Source organism: Anopheles stephensi, chromosome 2 (assembly GCF_013141755.1).
Source record: "Anopheles stephensi strain Indian chromosome 2, UCI_ANSTEP_V1.0, whole genome shotgun sequence".
Lineage (NCBI taxonomy): Eukaryota > Metazoa > Arthropoda > Insecta > Diptera > Culicidae > Anopheles > Anopheles stephensi.
Genome location: NC_050202.1, coordinates 64680419 through 64694789, shown reverse-complemented (window position 1 = coordinate 64694789; position 14371 = coordinate 64680419). Strand labels below are relative to the sequence as shown.

Sequence of the window (14371 nt, the reverse complement as noted above, 5' to 3'; positions counted from 1 at the left end):
CATCCAGACCGCCTCCTCGTACTAATTTACTACGGGTAAAATTAAGTCACAGAAAGCCAGAAATGGCAGGTCGACGAGACCTCTCGAGGTTGTAGTGCCAAGGAAGAAGAAGAAGAATTAGAACCTACCTCTTTGCCTGAGTGAATCTCACAATCGCACTTTTTCGCAATTTATCGGGACGAGGTTGTCCTAGTATAACAGCATTCTACATCAGGTTGATGACGGTTCCACAATAAGACCTGCTAGCCATGCAGGGTACCACAATGGTAACTTTCGAACACGCACTGAACTTCAAACTTTTAATCTTCTTCTTCGGCAGTACAACCTGAAGAGGACTCGGACGGACTCCATTTCTGGTATCCTTCGATAGTTGGTTCTGCTGCCGTGTGTCCGGACCCCGAACATCAGATCCTCTTACCACGAAATCAAAATGTGTGCTGAGTTCAACAAGCCGCCAACGCTATTCAAGCTGACATTCCAGCGCCTACTCAGTTTTTCTCGTTCGGATGGCGATGGTCATCCGCACAATTCTGTCGTGCGTGAGCGGAATTCTAAACCATATCTTCTCGCATGATTTTTGCAGTTCAATCGATAGAATGATCATACATTAAGGATCATACATTGATCATACTTAAGGATGCCTCTCTTCCGTCAGAAAGATGAGATAATGCACTGCGGTTCGATATGAAATATTTGCTGTCGACCAGATAACAAGCTGAACCGGCAAAGCGGCAAACATTCGGCTACAAAACTGTCAAGTTCCCTCAGAAACTAATTCTCTTAACCATACTGAACACACCAAACAAACAGGACTATTCAAAATACTGCATTACTAGTTCATTGATTTATTGTTTTTTTTTTACATTCTTAAAGATGCCTTGATGTATCTACCACACTAAATATGTTATAGCTCTCTTTCGCTGCATTTTTCGTCTCTCTCTCTCTCTTTTTTCGTTATCTCATCTCATCTCATCTCGATCTTACGGTTCTATCTATTTAGTTCCTTGCATATAGCACATCAATACACGCGTGTACTTACAAATGTGAGCCACAGAGCGGTTTGTCGGCAATAAAAGCAAGGCGAAACTGGCAAAATGAACGAACCGTGGAAAGGAACTACGTACGCTCGATACTGTGAAATCTAAAAAAGTAAAAGTAACTAACAAACAGCCATTATAGCAGTGTTTGCAGCAAAAAGAATTGTACTAAACTAAATAAGAATCACACGATTCCATGGCTTTGGTAGTGTAGCGTGCTAGTTAAAATATGATTCACACAGGAATTATTACTCGTATACTACTATGCTTATGCTTATATCATCGATCTCGATAAAATGGCCACCAAATGTTAGTACAAAAGCGAACGAAGGGATTGTAAACACAAAATGCCTCTAACTAACGGATAAATTATACTCGCGCTAGCAAACGTCGTGATGGTATAGGATGAGTTGAACAATGTGTGTGTGTGTGTGATTAGATGCGTTCCTTGGTTTCGATTTTGTGACCACAAAGCAAATCGAGTTTGTTTTATTTGTGTATTGTCTAGTCTGTGCAAAACAGCAGCCAAATATGCCTAAGCTAAAACTAAAGTGGTAAAGTGTCCTAAAACCGAATGGCAACCGTTCTAATGTAAAGCTTCCTTGCATTCCTTTTCCCTAGCCGGTTTTAGCAAACTAATAGCAAATAAAATCGGTGGCAACTAAATATGGCATATGGTATGCTTTTCGTTTTTAATACTAAAACACGATCGTCCGTTTTGTCGTCTCCTTTCACGCCCCTAAACTGAATCTAACTAAACCTAAAACACCACTCCTCTTCAAGCACAGAAATCCTTAAGCTACTGTCACACAAAACACCAAAACACATGCATATATATACGTACAAGGCAAGGTTGCTGTACGTAGCTTAGCTGACTTTTCCTACTCGCACGAGCGGGTACATCGATCATTTGTGCTTCTGTTGCTGCAGCAGCCGTTCATTTGTGTTGCAATTTGCAATCAGTTTACCATTTTCTTCTGTAACTTAGCAACACACAGCCAACCAAATGGCTCCACTGATTGGTTGTCCTTGACCATCACTTGTCTAGCCACACTTATATTGCAGTGCCGTTCCTTCGTAGTGCGCGTAATGGCAACATTGATTCAAATAAAACTTATCTAAACGCGTTTTAAAAGGAGTTGGCTTTACACATATCTGTACATAAGAAGCAAAAAACCGACACCAGACATGGCGACTCTTACATTAATTTACTATGTGTGTGATATGGCGATGCATGGCCCAGGGAGACATGCGGTGAAGATGCCTTCTGTCTTATCCCTCCGCTTGTTTGTGATACAATTTCGATTCGTGCCTATGCCTTGTTTTTGATTAATCTGTAGAAATCGTCGTTCACGCTTCCTGCATATGTGCAATCAAACTTTTCATCCTCTTTGTACAAGCGAGCGTTTTGTCTGTACACGCCTCCTAATGTTTAGGAAACAACAACAAAGTGGTTCCCCTCGTTTTCACTATCGATTGCGCTGCCTACCAATTATCTAATGGTGTATAGAAAAATAAATAAATAGTACATCATCGCTACTACCGCCCTTGACAATCCTTGAACCAATGCGCATCCATCGTGCGCTCTTTTCCGTGAATGAGAGTAACGTGCTCAAGCTGCAATCTGTGAATGTCCTTTAGACCGTGTTTGGCCTTACTCCACCACCTGCCGATAGCGGCATTTGGCCGTATTGCACCGACACACCAGTGAGCCTCGCTTTACCATCCAAAACTTTTCACCGTAATCGAAGCTAAAAGATCGAAATGAGTAAGCCAAAAGTGGTTTTAGTTAAGAGATTCCTTTCGGAAAACAAAGCGGTTCAAATATTCGATATTGACGCCATTACCATATTTCTTCCTGAGCATCGATGTCACGACAGGCAAAGAGGGCTACCCTTGGGTGCCGCTGATCGTTATGGTCGTAGTACACGGACACGGGCGAAACGTTCGGTTGACAGGAATGGTTAAAGAAGCGGCTCACATTTCCGTACGCACTGGCATCTATACAAAACTGTATTTTTACAGAACGAAAAAAACGGAAAAACATTAAACGCAACATTCTCGCTCACGTGGGGAGCGCCTTTTACTTACACCATTGCCAAGATCGAACAGATAACTATCGTCCACCCGATGGTTGGCAGCTTCATCCGACAGTATCTCTCCGACGTACTCCACCAAAAAGCTGCCCTTCGGGATGGGCAACATCGTGCGCACTCCCCAAGCCTTCCCCGGGATGTAGGAGAGTTGCAGCGGTATGTCGAGCCCGTGCTGCACAACCCGATTTCGGCACTGCATCCGATTGCAGTCGCACAGATCGCCACACTCGATAACCGTCGGTGGATCGAGGTAGTTAAAATCGGCCACCAACCGTCCATCGTCTGTATACCAGGTACGTTCCGAACAGAGGCACTCCGATTCCGTCGATGTGCAGCTACGGGCAGAGGAAAAAAAACTCATCACTTACTGATCATAGAGAGTGGGCCACCTTGTTTACCTATCCACACAGGAGCATACGGGCATCTGGCGCGTTTCAGGTTCTATTGTAATGCGTGAATCTATCTGCACATTGCTCTGGATGTACTTAAACTTCGGCACGGAAAGCTGCCGCTCGTTAGCATTCCTGGCATAGTACACGACCTGTATCGGGTGCCGTTCCCTACCGTTGGATACATCGCTGCAAATATTAATGTTGAGCATTAATAGAGGGTGCCATTCCAGAGAATCCAACGTCCGCCCGTCCGTGCATACCTGCATAGTATGTGCGTTTCTTTCAAGTTGTTCGACAGGCTGCGCATTTTTACGTTCGCTGCTATTATGTTTGCACACTCGCTATTGGGATCCTCGATGATGTCCTGTGGCAGCTCATTGGAAGTGTTGCGAATATTCAAGGAGGCACCCATCGCTAGCAGTACCACACAAATTTCCGCATGACCCTGACGGCAAGCAATATGTCTAAAAGGGGAAATAAAAATTCACCTTAGTATTGAAAATTGGGAAAGACGATTGGAAACTGTGCGTAAATCGAGTGCATTTACGCTTTTCACGTAAATGCCGCTTTTCTGCCCAAAGGAGAAGGACAGCAATAGTCACGAAAAGAATTCTACAAAACAAGCGACGAAACTTTCCACATTTTGTTTCGAATAGATTATATGATTCTACGGCGTTTTCAGACGTAAGATGGCATGCAATATGCCGCAATTGCTCGTTCTCTCACTTACAGCGGTGTCTCTCCATTGGTATTCTGCAGATTCGGATTGCAGTCCTTGGTCATTAGCAGGTACAGCGTATCGGAACACCCGGACAGGGCCGCCCAGTGCAGGGATGTATTGTTCAGCCGATCGCACACGTTCACATCCGCCCCGATCGAGATCAGCTGCTCCACCGTCTGCTTATGCCGGTTCTCAGCAGCCCAGGCCAATGCCGTCCACCGCCCATTATCGACCGCATTCACGAAAGCCATCAGGTCGCGCGCGGTCAACCGTTGTCGCGCACACTCCAGTATAGTGCGGACGGCCGCGTGCTGCCCAAGCTTGGCAGCCACATGCAGCACGGTCATACCGTACGGACCCTTGAGTGTTGCGTCGGCACCACTGTCCAACAGCAGCTTCACGATATCGCACTTCGATCCAGCCACCGCACACATCACTGCCGTACGCAGCTCCCGATCGACAATGTTTAAATAGTCCACCGAGCGGGCACGGCACATGATCAGGTAGGCCATCGCAAGCGTACCGTGGTGACACACCACATGCAGACAGGTACCATGTTGATACTCTCGAAACCGTGTCTCAATATCGAATCCGGAAGCTATTGAGAGGAAAAAGGGGGGAAAAGTGGCGAAACATTAGTAGTTGAGTAGATGCAAAGCACACCACGATACATGGACACTACACTTACTGATGATCTCCGACACGCGCGCATCGTCTTTCTTCGTACAAACAGCGTACGAAAAATCTTTCACCGTAAAACGATTCTTCATCCCGGCAGCTCCTGGAGTGCTGTCCTTAGCGGTGCAACTTGCTCTACTAGCACTGGTAGAGGTCGTTGCGTGAGAAGTGTTGCCACTGCCACCCCCACCATTGCTCGCACTGTGGTCCACCGAGAGCATGTTCTTCAAACTTCGCGGTACCAACGATTTGACGGTCGTACGGAAACTCTCACTAACGTTGGTGGATCCGCTGGCACCATTCGCCCTGTTGCTGCCACCAGTTTTCGAAACCGTCATTTTGGCAGGTTTCCTACGAGAAAGAGAGACAGAGGGAGAGCAGAAAGTTTTATTCGTTTAGTGACTTACGATTTGCGTGTATTTAACAAGAATTACTTACACTATACTTTTCCGCGAGGGCAGCAGCACCGGAGGCGATGTGAGCTGGATGTTCACCTCAATCTCCCTGTTCGGGCATTCCTGGTTGCAGTGGGGGCACTTCAGCACCAGCGTTGGAGCGGCATAGTCTTCTGGGCGGGCCGGATTGTACGGAGTGTTGAGCATGTACTTGTCAGCACAATGCGGATGGAATATGTGCGCACTTTTGCACATGGCAAAGTTCCCCTGGGAGAATGCAAACCAAACAAATATGACTTTAAAAGAAGGATCTTGATGTGTTACTTAGTTATGTGGGCCATACATAGCTGAGTAGGAAATGTTCATAACAAAGTCATTGGTATCTTGTTAGCCAAAGTAGGCAAAATACGGGAAGCAGTCCTGCAACATCTCGTAAAAGCCAGAAAGTTTGGATTCTTCAATTTTTAATCGCATTTAGTAATGCTTTTATTGTTAATAACAAAACTTGGCTTGCTCGTAAAACATTCCCGATGATCAGAAATGGCTGTTCGGGTCACTTCTAGAATGGAAGTGAATTCCATATCGTTTTATCGTTAATTCAGCGTCTTCAAACGCCACTGTTTGGTGGGATTTGTTGCACTGCCCAAAACAAAATTATTAATTCTATAAACTTATTAGTGAATACAGGCAACTACATACATGCAGATTGATTTATGATTTTTTGGATAGAAAAAGAGCAGAAGACAGCTACGCAGCTAATAGAACAATTGTATCAGCTACAAAAGAAAATATCTAGGCCTATTAAATGCCTTCTTTCTTAACACTTTTCGCTTTAATATATAATCAAGCAGAAGAAACTATTCCAACTGTAAAACGATTCCATCCAACTATAAGCAGGAAATCCATCGGATAGATTACACCAGAGAGATTGTGAATAAAATGCATTCTTGATTCTGCTCCATACCTAGACAACGAACGGAGAGAACAGTGAGTTGACCGGATTCTAATAATAACCCTGTGCGGTAACTGTTACCAGCCAGTCCCCTCTTCAGCACCTCTGGCACTCGAATCTTTACTGGCGGTTGTCCGAATTGGCCCGATCAGTTGCGGACTAACTATACTAAGCGATCAGTGTCTGTGCAAGCATATATCACCTTTGAAACACATGTGATAATTGCCGCTGATCGTACACTTCTTCTGTACCGTTTCCTGTTAGGTCAGGAAACCTTCATACCCATCGTCTCTAGACACTCTGTACAACGATCGTCTGGATAAAGTAAGAGCAAGCTATCGACACGTGGAAACACATCCTCTTTCGATGACACGTTATAGGCGAACATTACACCGTGAAAGAAAGATCTTTTCAACTGATATCTTTTAGAGCAACAACAACAAATGCCACATACCTGCGTACAAAATCGGCCACAGATGGCACAGCAACCATGGTCCTCCAGCCGTTTCCGGTGCATGTTGCAGAGCAGCTGAAAGCTGACTCTCGGGCTCGGCCGCAACATGTTTGGCATATCGTTGGACAACTCATTGCAGCACCCAATGTGCTGTCCATCGATGTCATCGATCGCCGTGCAGTACCCATTTCCGACCGTTTTCGCCACAAAAATGTCCGACTTTTGGCGGCAATGGCAGACGAGGTTTTCGGATGATGATGTTGATGGTGGCGGCGCGATCGGAGCTGCTTTGGACGAAAGCATCCGGGAAGAGCCGGCACCGCCCTGCACCGGCGGTGAACCTGCACCGTCCAGCACGATCTGCAAGCTGGGTGAGATCGTGCCGGGCAGCGTCAGCTGTGGTGTGACTGAATTTTGTTGTGAACGGGGTCGTTGTGGTGCTGCTGGTGCTCCATCCTTTACACGCCGCAGTGGCCAAGGACTTGCTACCGACCGGGATGGACCAGCCGTGGGTGTAGCAGAGCCGCCAGGACGTGGCTCGGCGGTACGGCCCGTCGTAGGTATCAACGTGACCTCACAGCCCAGTCGTTGCAGTGACCGTTGCAATTGTTCCGTTTCTTTATCCTTGAGCATTGCAGCGCTAACGGGCGCAGTTGCGCCCGAATAGGCGGTTGTTGGATTCGTTTTCGGGGCCGACGATCGTACACCCAAAGTGGTCATTGCGGCCGGTAAAATGACTGCACTCGAGGACGTTTGGCGTGCCTTTCCGGGACCGTTGCTAGCTGTTGCTACCTTTCCGTTCGTCTGCTTACCGACCAACGGACGCACGGAGCCCGTCGAACGGCCAGCATTCACAGCCAGCTTGGTGAGGCCCTGTACAGCCTTCGGTAGCGTCACCAGGGGCATACGGTTAGCAGTACCTGTCGATTTGCGTGTATGATTCTCCAGCAGTGTTTCCGGCTTACGAAGTCGCAGCGTAACGCTCGGCCTACCGACCGTGCCGATTTTCTGCGTGGGTACGAAATCTGCTTCACTTCCGCTCGATTCCGGCTCACCACCGGACGCTTCTACGTCGAATTCGTCGCCCTCGGTTCCGCTGCGAGATTGTTGCGCACTGCGACGCCGCAGGCTTAGTGAGTTCATAAACTTTTCCTTCATCTTCACCATGCGCTTCTGTTGGCGACGATTGAGCTTGCGATTTTCTTCGGGCGATCTGTTGGTGCCGAGACGCAGCGAACGTACCTGCTGCAGAAATGTCTCCACGCTGGGACAGGACGAAGCATTGGAAACATTTTGTTTGAGCGTTCGTTTTAAAGCTGTCGTTCGTTCGGAGGAAGACGCTGCTGCTACCAGTTTCTTATTCTGTTGGTGCTGGGTCAAGGAGGAAGCGGCGCAATCCGGATCTTGGACGGTCAAGTTTCGTTTCGTCCCCGACACACCTGGCTTGGGTGCCGGCAAGCTCACCGACACCAGCGTTACGTCCTCGGAACTGCTACCGATTGTGCTGCAACTGGCGATCGAAAAATCGTTAGCATCACGCCCCTGTTTACGTTGCTTTTCAACAGCTTGTGACTCAACCTGTCGATCGCGATCGGACGTGGAAAGTTCGTCCTCATTTAGATTGACAGCGACGTGTTGCTCGGGGGCAACTATAATGCGTCCATTATTTTGTTGCTCGTACCCCTGCCGTAGCTCTTCGTTGGCCAGGATCTTTGCGGACAGCTTGATCTGGCGCGATAGGCGGCCTTGCGAATTTACCTTATCACGACGTGCCAAAGCTGAGGCAAGAATTCCATCGCTTCCGTCCCTAGACTGTCTAGCTGCCCGTTTGTACGGATGGAGCAGTGACTTATCCGCGCTTGCTGCACCGGAACCGGACGCAGCGGACGGTGCAGCTGTCGGTGTAGCGCTATCTTTGTCGGAGACGTTTAAATTTTTCCTCTTTCGTCCACGACGCTGCGGCTGCGCCGGTTGCTGCTGCTGTGCCATTGTTTCTGGTTCTGGCGCATCTGGTACCTTGGCACCGCCGGTATCGTTTTCGTCCGGTTCCACGGGAAACCCCGAGCGACTTACGCGGCCCTGTCCAGCAACGGTTGACGATTCCAGCTTGGGCACCTCCTCATTCTTCGTCGATTTTTCTCTCGTGCGAGTGACTGGATCGTTAGAAACGACCGACGAAGCTGCCGATCGATCCTGACTCAAACGTTTTCTTCCCCGACGACCGGCCATCGTTTTGTCTGCATCCGGCCCATCCTGCGTATCGGTCGACTCGTCTGGAGAAGCTTTTATCGTCTCCGAAGCACGGCGAGTCATCACACTACTGCTGCTGCTGGGTTGAGTTGTTACGCTGCTTCCTTGCTGTTTGCTGCGCAAACTTCGGTCAGACTTAACGCCCGCTTTCAGCTTAGTCTCTGCAGCAGTTGTTGCCCCAACGGAAGCCCGTTTCCTCAGTGCCACTGTATCATCAGGATCTTCCTCTTTTACAATCAGCATTGGCTCGACGGCATTTTCTCCGTTCAGTTTACCTTCACTGGAGGACGCCACCGACGTCGAGTCTTTCTGGAAGCGCTGCGATCGTCTTTGGGATTGCGTCGTAATGGCAGTGATTCCGGCTGGAGGTGATGTATTGGCCGCGGGAGAAACCGTCGCCGTTATCTTCTTGCTTCGCGTTGTTCGACCGGCGGTTGCTGATGCTGCTGGTTGTTCGGATTTTTCAGCACCAACTTCCATCGAAATGTTTGACGCCTCTTTCTCCGACCGTTCGTCCGTTTTATTTGCGTTGCTTTTATGTTCCTCCACCATGGTAGACTCAGTCTTTTCTTCCACCTTTTCGCCCACTGGTGTTTGAGGAGGATCATTTTGTTCTGCTTGGTTTCCGCTTAAGGATACTTTTAAAGAATCGGAAAACTTGATCTCATCACAATCGTTGGAAGATCGATCACGATCCTGGTCCACATCTCGGTTCGCTGCGTCAGCCGATTCCTTGGGGTCAAATTTTTCCTCTACACGTTCAGCTATATTCTGCCCTTTACCAGGAGCATCCGATTCTGGCTCGCTTGCTTCATGCTTTTCTATTGATTCCTCTCCGATGGATTGAGCATCAACGTCTTTTGACTGCAGCACCACCGTCGTTGTCTCATGATCGTCATTTTTCGATAGTTCTTCTTCATCATCTTCGTCTTCTTTTGATGTTTCCGCCAGCTCTACTACTTCGTCTACGTCATCCGTGTTAATAATAAGCACGTCATCTTCATCATCATCATCCTGCACATCGCCCAGCATTGGTACATCGTCAGGATCAGCTAGAACAGTACTAGTTCCCGCGTGATCTTCGACGTCATTCTCTCCGACTTTGGCGTCAGCATCGATCTCCCCAATGGTTTTACTAGCAGTGTCGATCGCGATCTCTTGTTCGTCAATTTGTGCAGCTGATTTAGATTCTACTAAATCACACCCAGAACCTTTGTCAGCAACCGTTTCACCATGCTCCAAGCTGCTGGATGTCTTCGACTCCTGCGTTTCGTCCGTTTCCATCAGAGCATCCGTCTCATCCGTGTCACACTTGCTCGGTAGCAATACTAACTGCTCACTAACTATGTCCTTTTGCTCTAGCAGCACCGTTGGACTCACGCTAGCGCTACTACAATATGGCACCTCTAGTGACACTTTTGTGTCGATCGCATCTTCCGCCTTACAATCTTCCAGCCCGATCTCAGTCTCCATAGCAATGCGTTGCTCCTCCATTGTCGGGCTGCTTTTCTTTTCCTCCTCTAGCAGCAGATCGCCACTATTCTCGCCCGTTTCCATGCGATCTTCAATCTCAAGCGTTGCTCCAAAATCCTCCGATTCGACTTCCACCAGCTGGCTGAGCCCGCTCAGTGCTTCCTGCAACTCCTCGCCACTAATATCCTTCGCGATTTCTATCTCAATGTCCTCTCCTCCCTCGCCCTCCTCCTGCTCCTCATCTGCCGCGGCCTCGTGTGTCAGCGTTCCGTTCTCTCCGAGCAGTGAAGCCGGAGATCTGCTGCCGTCGTCCCCTGTCGCCGCCGATCTGCTATCGCTACTGGTTCCTCCAGCCGTTTGGCGCCGCTGTCTGTAAGCGGTGCTACCGCTCGTCGTTCCACTTTTGCGCCCGTTGGCCAAACCACCGCGCGTGCTGCCGCCGCTCCCGGTGCCGCTTGCTATCTGATGGGGAAAACGGGTTCGGGATGCAAACTGATTGTTCTTGAGCGCACGCCACTTGAGCGTTTCATCCATCGAGATCTCCTCCTTCTTGGGAATGGCCGTCTCCTGATTGAAGGCAGACGACATTTGATTTAGCAGATCACCGATGAAATCCATCGTTCGCGTGTCCTGTCGCGGTTGTTTTTCTGTTTTGCTTTAGCTCAATATACCTTCACTGTGTTGTTAGAGGCGTACTATCTCGCGTATGTTTTTTTTTTTTTTTTTGCAGCTACTGCCCAGCTTCCATCACCACCCAAAGTAGTGTACACAAACACCGCATTCTTGCTACGCAACCCTGTTTTGCGCTCCTTTTAATTTTCATCCTCACGGTGAGATACACACACGTCACTCACTGTATTCTTCTCACCATGCTCATGCATGAGATGTTACTCATTTCTCACGCACCACTTTTCACCACGTACGGAGGAGAAATGATGGTTTAAAAGCAGGCTACGAAGATTTGCAGCAGCAACAACTCATCATCATACAATCACTTCTTAACAATATTTCACTGTTTTTATTTTTTCGAAGTAGCAATTTATTCTTCACTTATTTTTATCGCATGTACACGCTGGGCGTACACTTGCCTTCACGAAACTCACAATGATTATGCGGGATCGATTGATCGAACACTATCTGCAGCCCATCCTGGTAGGTTGAGGATGCACACTCTCGGTCTCCCTGGCCGCTAAACTATAGTTACACGACACTTATCGGAAGAACGTCGTAGTAAGCGCAGGAGGTTGCAGAACCTTTTTTTCGCCTACTACTACTGCCGAATGCCAGACGGGTAGCTTAGTAACTAGGGCATCATCATCTTCCAAACGAGATTCGCTTGTATTTCACGCTTACTGACGACAGAGCACACAATACGCGAGCAACTTCTTTGCCTGCTGCTGCTGCTACAATTACAGCATAGAAACACTTCTGCGGGGCCGTGTTTATCGACACTAAAATACGCACACATACGCTGGTGGTGCAAAATGCATCCTTCACTCGCAGGAACACGCTGCGGGGCGGGTGGAAGTGAGAGCGAGGAGTGAGTAAGAAGAAGAAAACAAATTATAGCTATAAAAATCTGCATCCACTATTCTGCATACACGACACGGACACAGGCTGCAATGATGATGTTCAACAACATCATCCACCCAAGTATGTAGAAAAGTAATGATCCCTCCCCCCCCCCCCCCTACCCCACCATCTACACACAAGAAAAAGGGAAACACAATACGCAAAGGGGTGAAAAAATAAAAACCTTCAAGTGTCAAACTAATTCAAGTAGCACACACTCGCTGCTGCTGCACACTAATTTTCTTCCTGCCCGAAGATCGCCTGTACCGTAGAAAAGAGCTCCTCGGGTGTTCTTTGCGGGAAGCTGGGAAAGTCATCCCAGACTAGCCAAGTAGGCGATGGAAAACGCATTTTGTTTTTCTGCACCTTGATGTGCATAAAAACAGAGGAACCGAAAAGCACAATACAGCAGACGCAATAAAATTGTTCTTCGATCGAGCAGCAAACTAACTATCCACACACACTCTCCGCGCGGCTGGGTAAATGGCTCGCCGTCGCATCAAATAGCACACTGCTGCTGCTGCTGCTGCTGCTTCTCGGCCATGCTGATAAACGCTGCTCCTCTCGCACACACACAACACCAACACACACGCGCACACCAGCAGCAGTAATGTCGCTCATATAGAAGTGTGCCCTGGCTGAAGACCAGCAGCGAGTGAGCAGAATGAAGGAAAAATAATACACCGCTCTATCCGCGAAAGCGTTCGATTGATCCGGCGGTTCTGGCGTGCAGCACCACTCACAATATACACATACGCAACGGGCTAAGCTTTCGGGCATCGGGGGTTTCCTTCCTCCACTTCATCTTCCTCCGAGCGCCCATTCCCAGCAGTGCAGAAGCATTATTACTTTCGATTTCACATCACCTTTCGTTTTCACACCACCGGGATGAATGGGAAGTTCTGCTGCTTCCCGAAACGGAATAATAGAGCGCACCCGTGTACAGCAGCAGCCGGGGCAAAGGCAGATGGCGAAAAACTGTGTTTTGTCCACCGATTTTAGGGGGATCGAATTTCTTACGCAGCATAAAGATTACCACTTCTTATCGAAATCCAAGCAGCACACATGCCTCGCACAAGTAGGTTGCTTTTTTATTGTATGTTCCACCGCCACACACACACACACACACACACGCCAACCAGGTTCACCAGGGCCTACTCTTCCCAATCACGCACGATCACCTTCTGCGGGATATCATCGTACACCATCATCATTACCGTCATCATTGTGTCGTCGGGGTAAATCTTGCAAACGCGCACACATACAGCCGTGCACACACACCACCGAAATTGGCAGCAGCAGCACCAGCAGCAACATATCATCCATGCCAATCTGCTCTCGCACACACGGTGTGTCGTCTCGATAATATTATCATCACCGCACCTCTCGACGCAATACAACAGTCTTCTTTGCTACACCTCTAGCGCGTTCACCATTGTGCAGAATATAGCTGCGGTACGCGGAGTAGAAGAACTTGCTGGTTTACTTACACTACTTCTTCTGCCGTGCTACCACAGTACTACTCGCGTCAGCATCTAATCGATTGATCTTCACCGCACACGTCCGACATTTTCTTATTGGCTCTGTACGCGCTCGCACAAAACAATCATTCCCCTTTGCTAGCCATACGATATGTAAGCTAAACCCCGTTCGCAGGGATAAAGCTACCACTACCTTCTTGCGCTGTTGTTGACCCACCTACTGCCAGGGATTTGTAGCGCAGGATACTGGCTGGCACGCTTCTGCACTCTTTACACAGAAAAAACTACACACGATCCACCGATTGCGTCCATCATCAACACCGACCGAGTATCGTAGGACCTGAGGTTGGGACTGGCATTGGTTTTTCCTGGCGCACAACTGCTGCCCGATGCCCTCGCCTGCCTGTGCGCGTACGGGCACCACCAGAAGAGGTACCGGGACACACGAAGAAGAGTGTGCAATGCTGGATTTTCTTCGCATACTCTCTTTGCAGCTACTACTGCACACGCACACACCCGCAACCTGGTTGGCAGTGTATGGGTGCACGAAGCGTCGATAAGCACGTTGTTAAGGGCTGGCAAGGAATGAACAGGAAGAGTGTACAGAGTTTTCGCTCTCACTCGGTCGCGGTTTCGGCCGTCAACACACGCTCGCTCTCTTTGTTTTTGCAACACAAACACACGCACACACCCAAGCAGTCGCACTGAAAATCAGCCCTGCATTTGCAATATGAACGTTGCTTCTCTTTTATGCTGAAGAATCGCAACACGATCAAATGTGCAGTTTTGCTTTATTTTCATGGGCTCCTCGGTACAGAGGAAGAGGATCATACAGCCTCTCAACTACAGCAGGATGTTCGGCTTTACGCA

The 14371-nt window shown here is 48.5% G+C and overlaps 1 protein-coding gene across 6 annotated transcripts; it reads right to left on the bottom strand.

The window, feature by feature from the left end:
* Positions 1–822: 822 nt before the first annotated feature.
* LOC118506861 lies at positions 823–14028 on the bottom strand. Of its 6 annotated transcripts, none has more exons than XM_036044597.1 (10): positions 13695–14028; positions 6726–11958; positions 5363–5586; positions 4935–5275; positions 4256–4844; positions 3786–3989; positions 3532–3711; positions 3129–3468; positions 2885–3048; positions 823–2788 (listed from the first exon to the last, which is right to left on the bottom strand). In XM_036044597.1, exons 2-10 carry the CDS (start codon positions 11064–11066, stop codon positions 2692–2694), a joined length of 6480 nt encoding a protein of 2159 aa, XP_035900490.1. In that variant the 5' UTR covers positions 11067–11958; positions 13695–14028; the 3' UTR covers positions 823–2691. The 6 variants fall into 6 exon arrangements, with proteins under 6 accessions (XP_035900490.1, XP_035900485.1, XP_035900486.1 ...); XM_036044592.1 differs by having other exon boundaries at positions 1466–2788; positions 13719–14028; XM_036044593.1 differs by lacking the exon at positions 13695–14028 and adding an exon at positions 13511–13685 and having other exon boundaries at positions 1466–2788.
* Positions 14029–14371: the final 343 nt, after the last annotated feature.

What these genes read in the sequence shown, in the direction of transcription:
- LOC118506861 (XM_036044597.1), bottom strand. Translation starts at nt 11,066, where the DNA reads ATGGATTTCATCGGTGATCTGCTAAATCAAATGTCGTCTGCCTTCAAT. An exon ending in GCGCGTGTCGGAGATCATCA is followed by an intron (nt 4,845 to 4,934) that starts GTAAGTGTAGTG and finishes TCCTCTCAATAG; the next exon opens with CTTCCGGATTCGATATTGAG. An exon ending in GATGCTCAGGAAGAAATATG is followed by an intron (nt 2,789 to 2,884) that starts GTAATGGCGTCA and finishes TCGATCTTTTAG; the next exon opens with CTTCGATTACGGTGAAAAGT.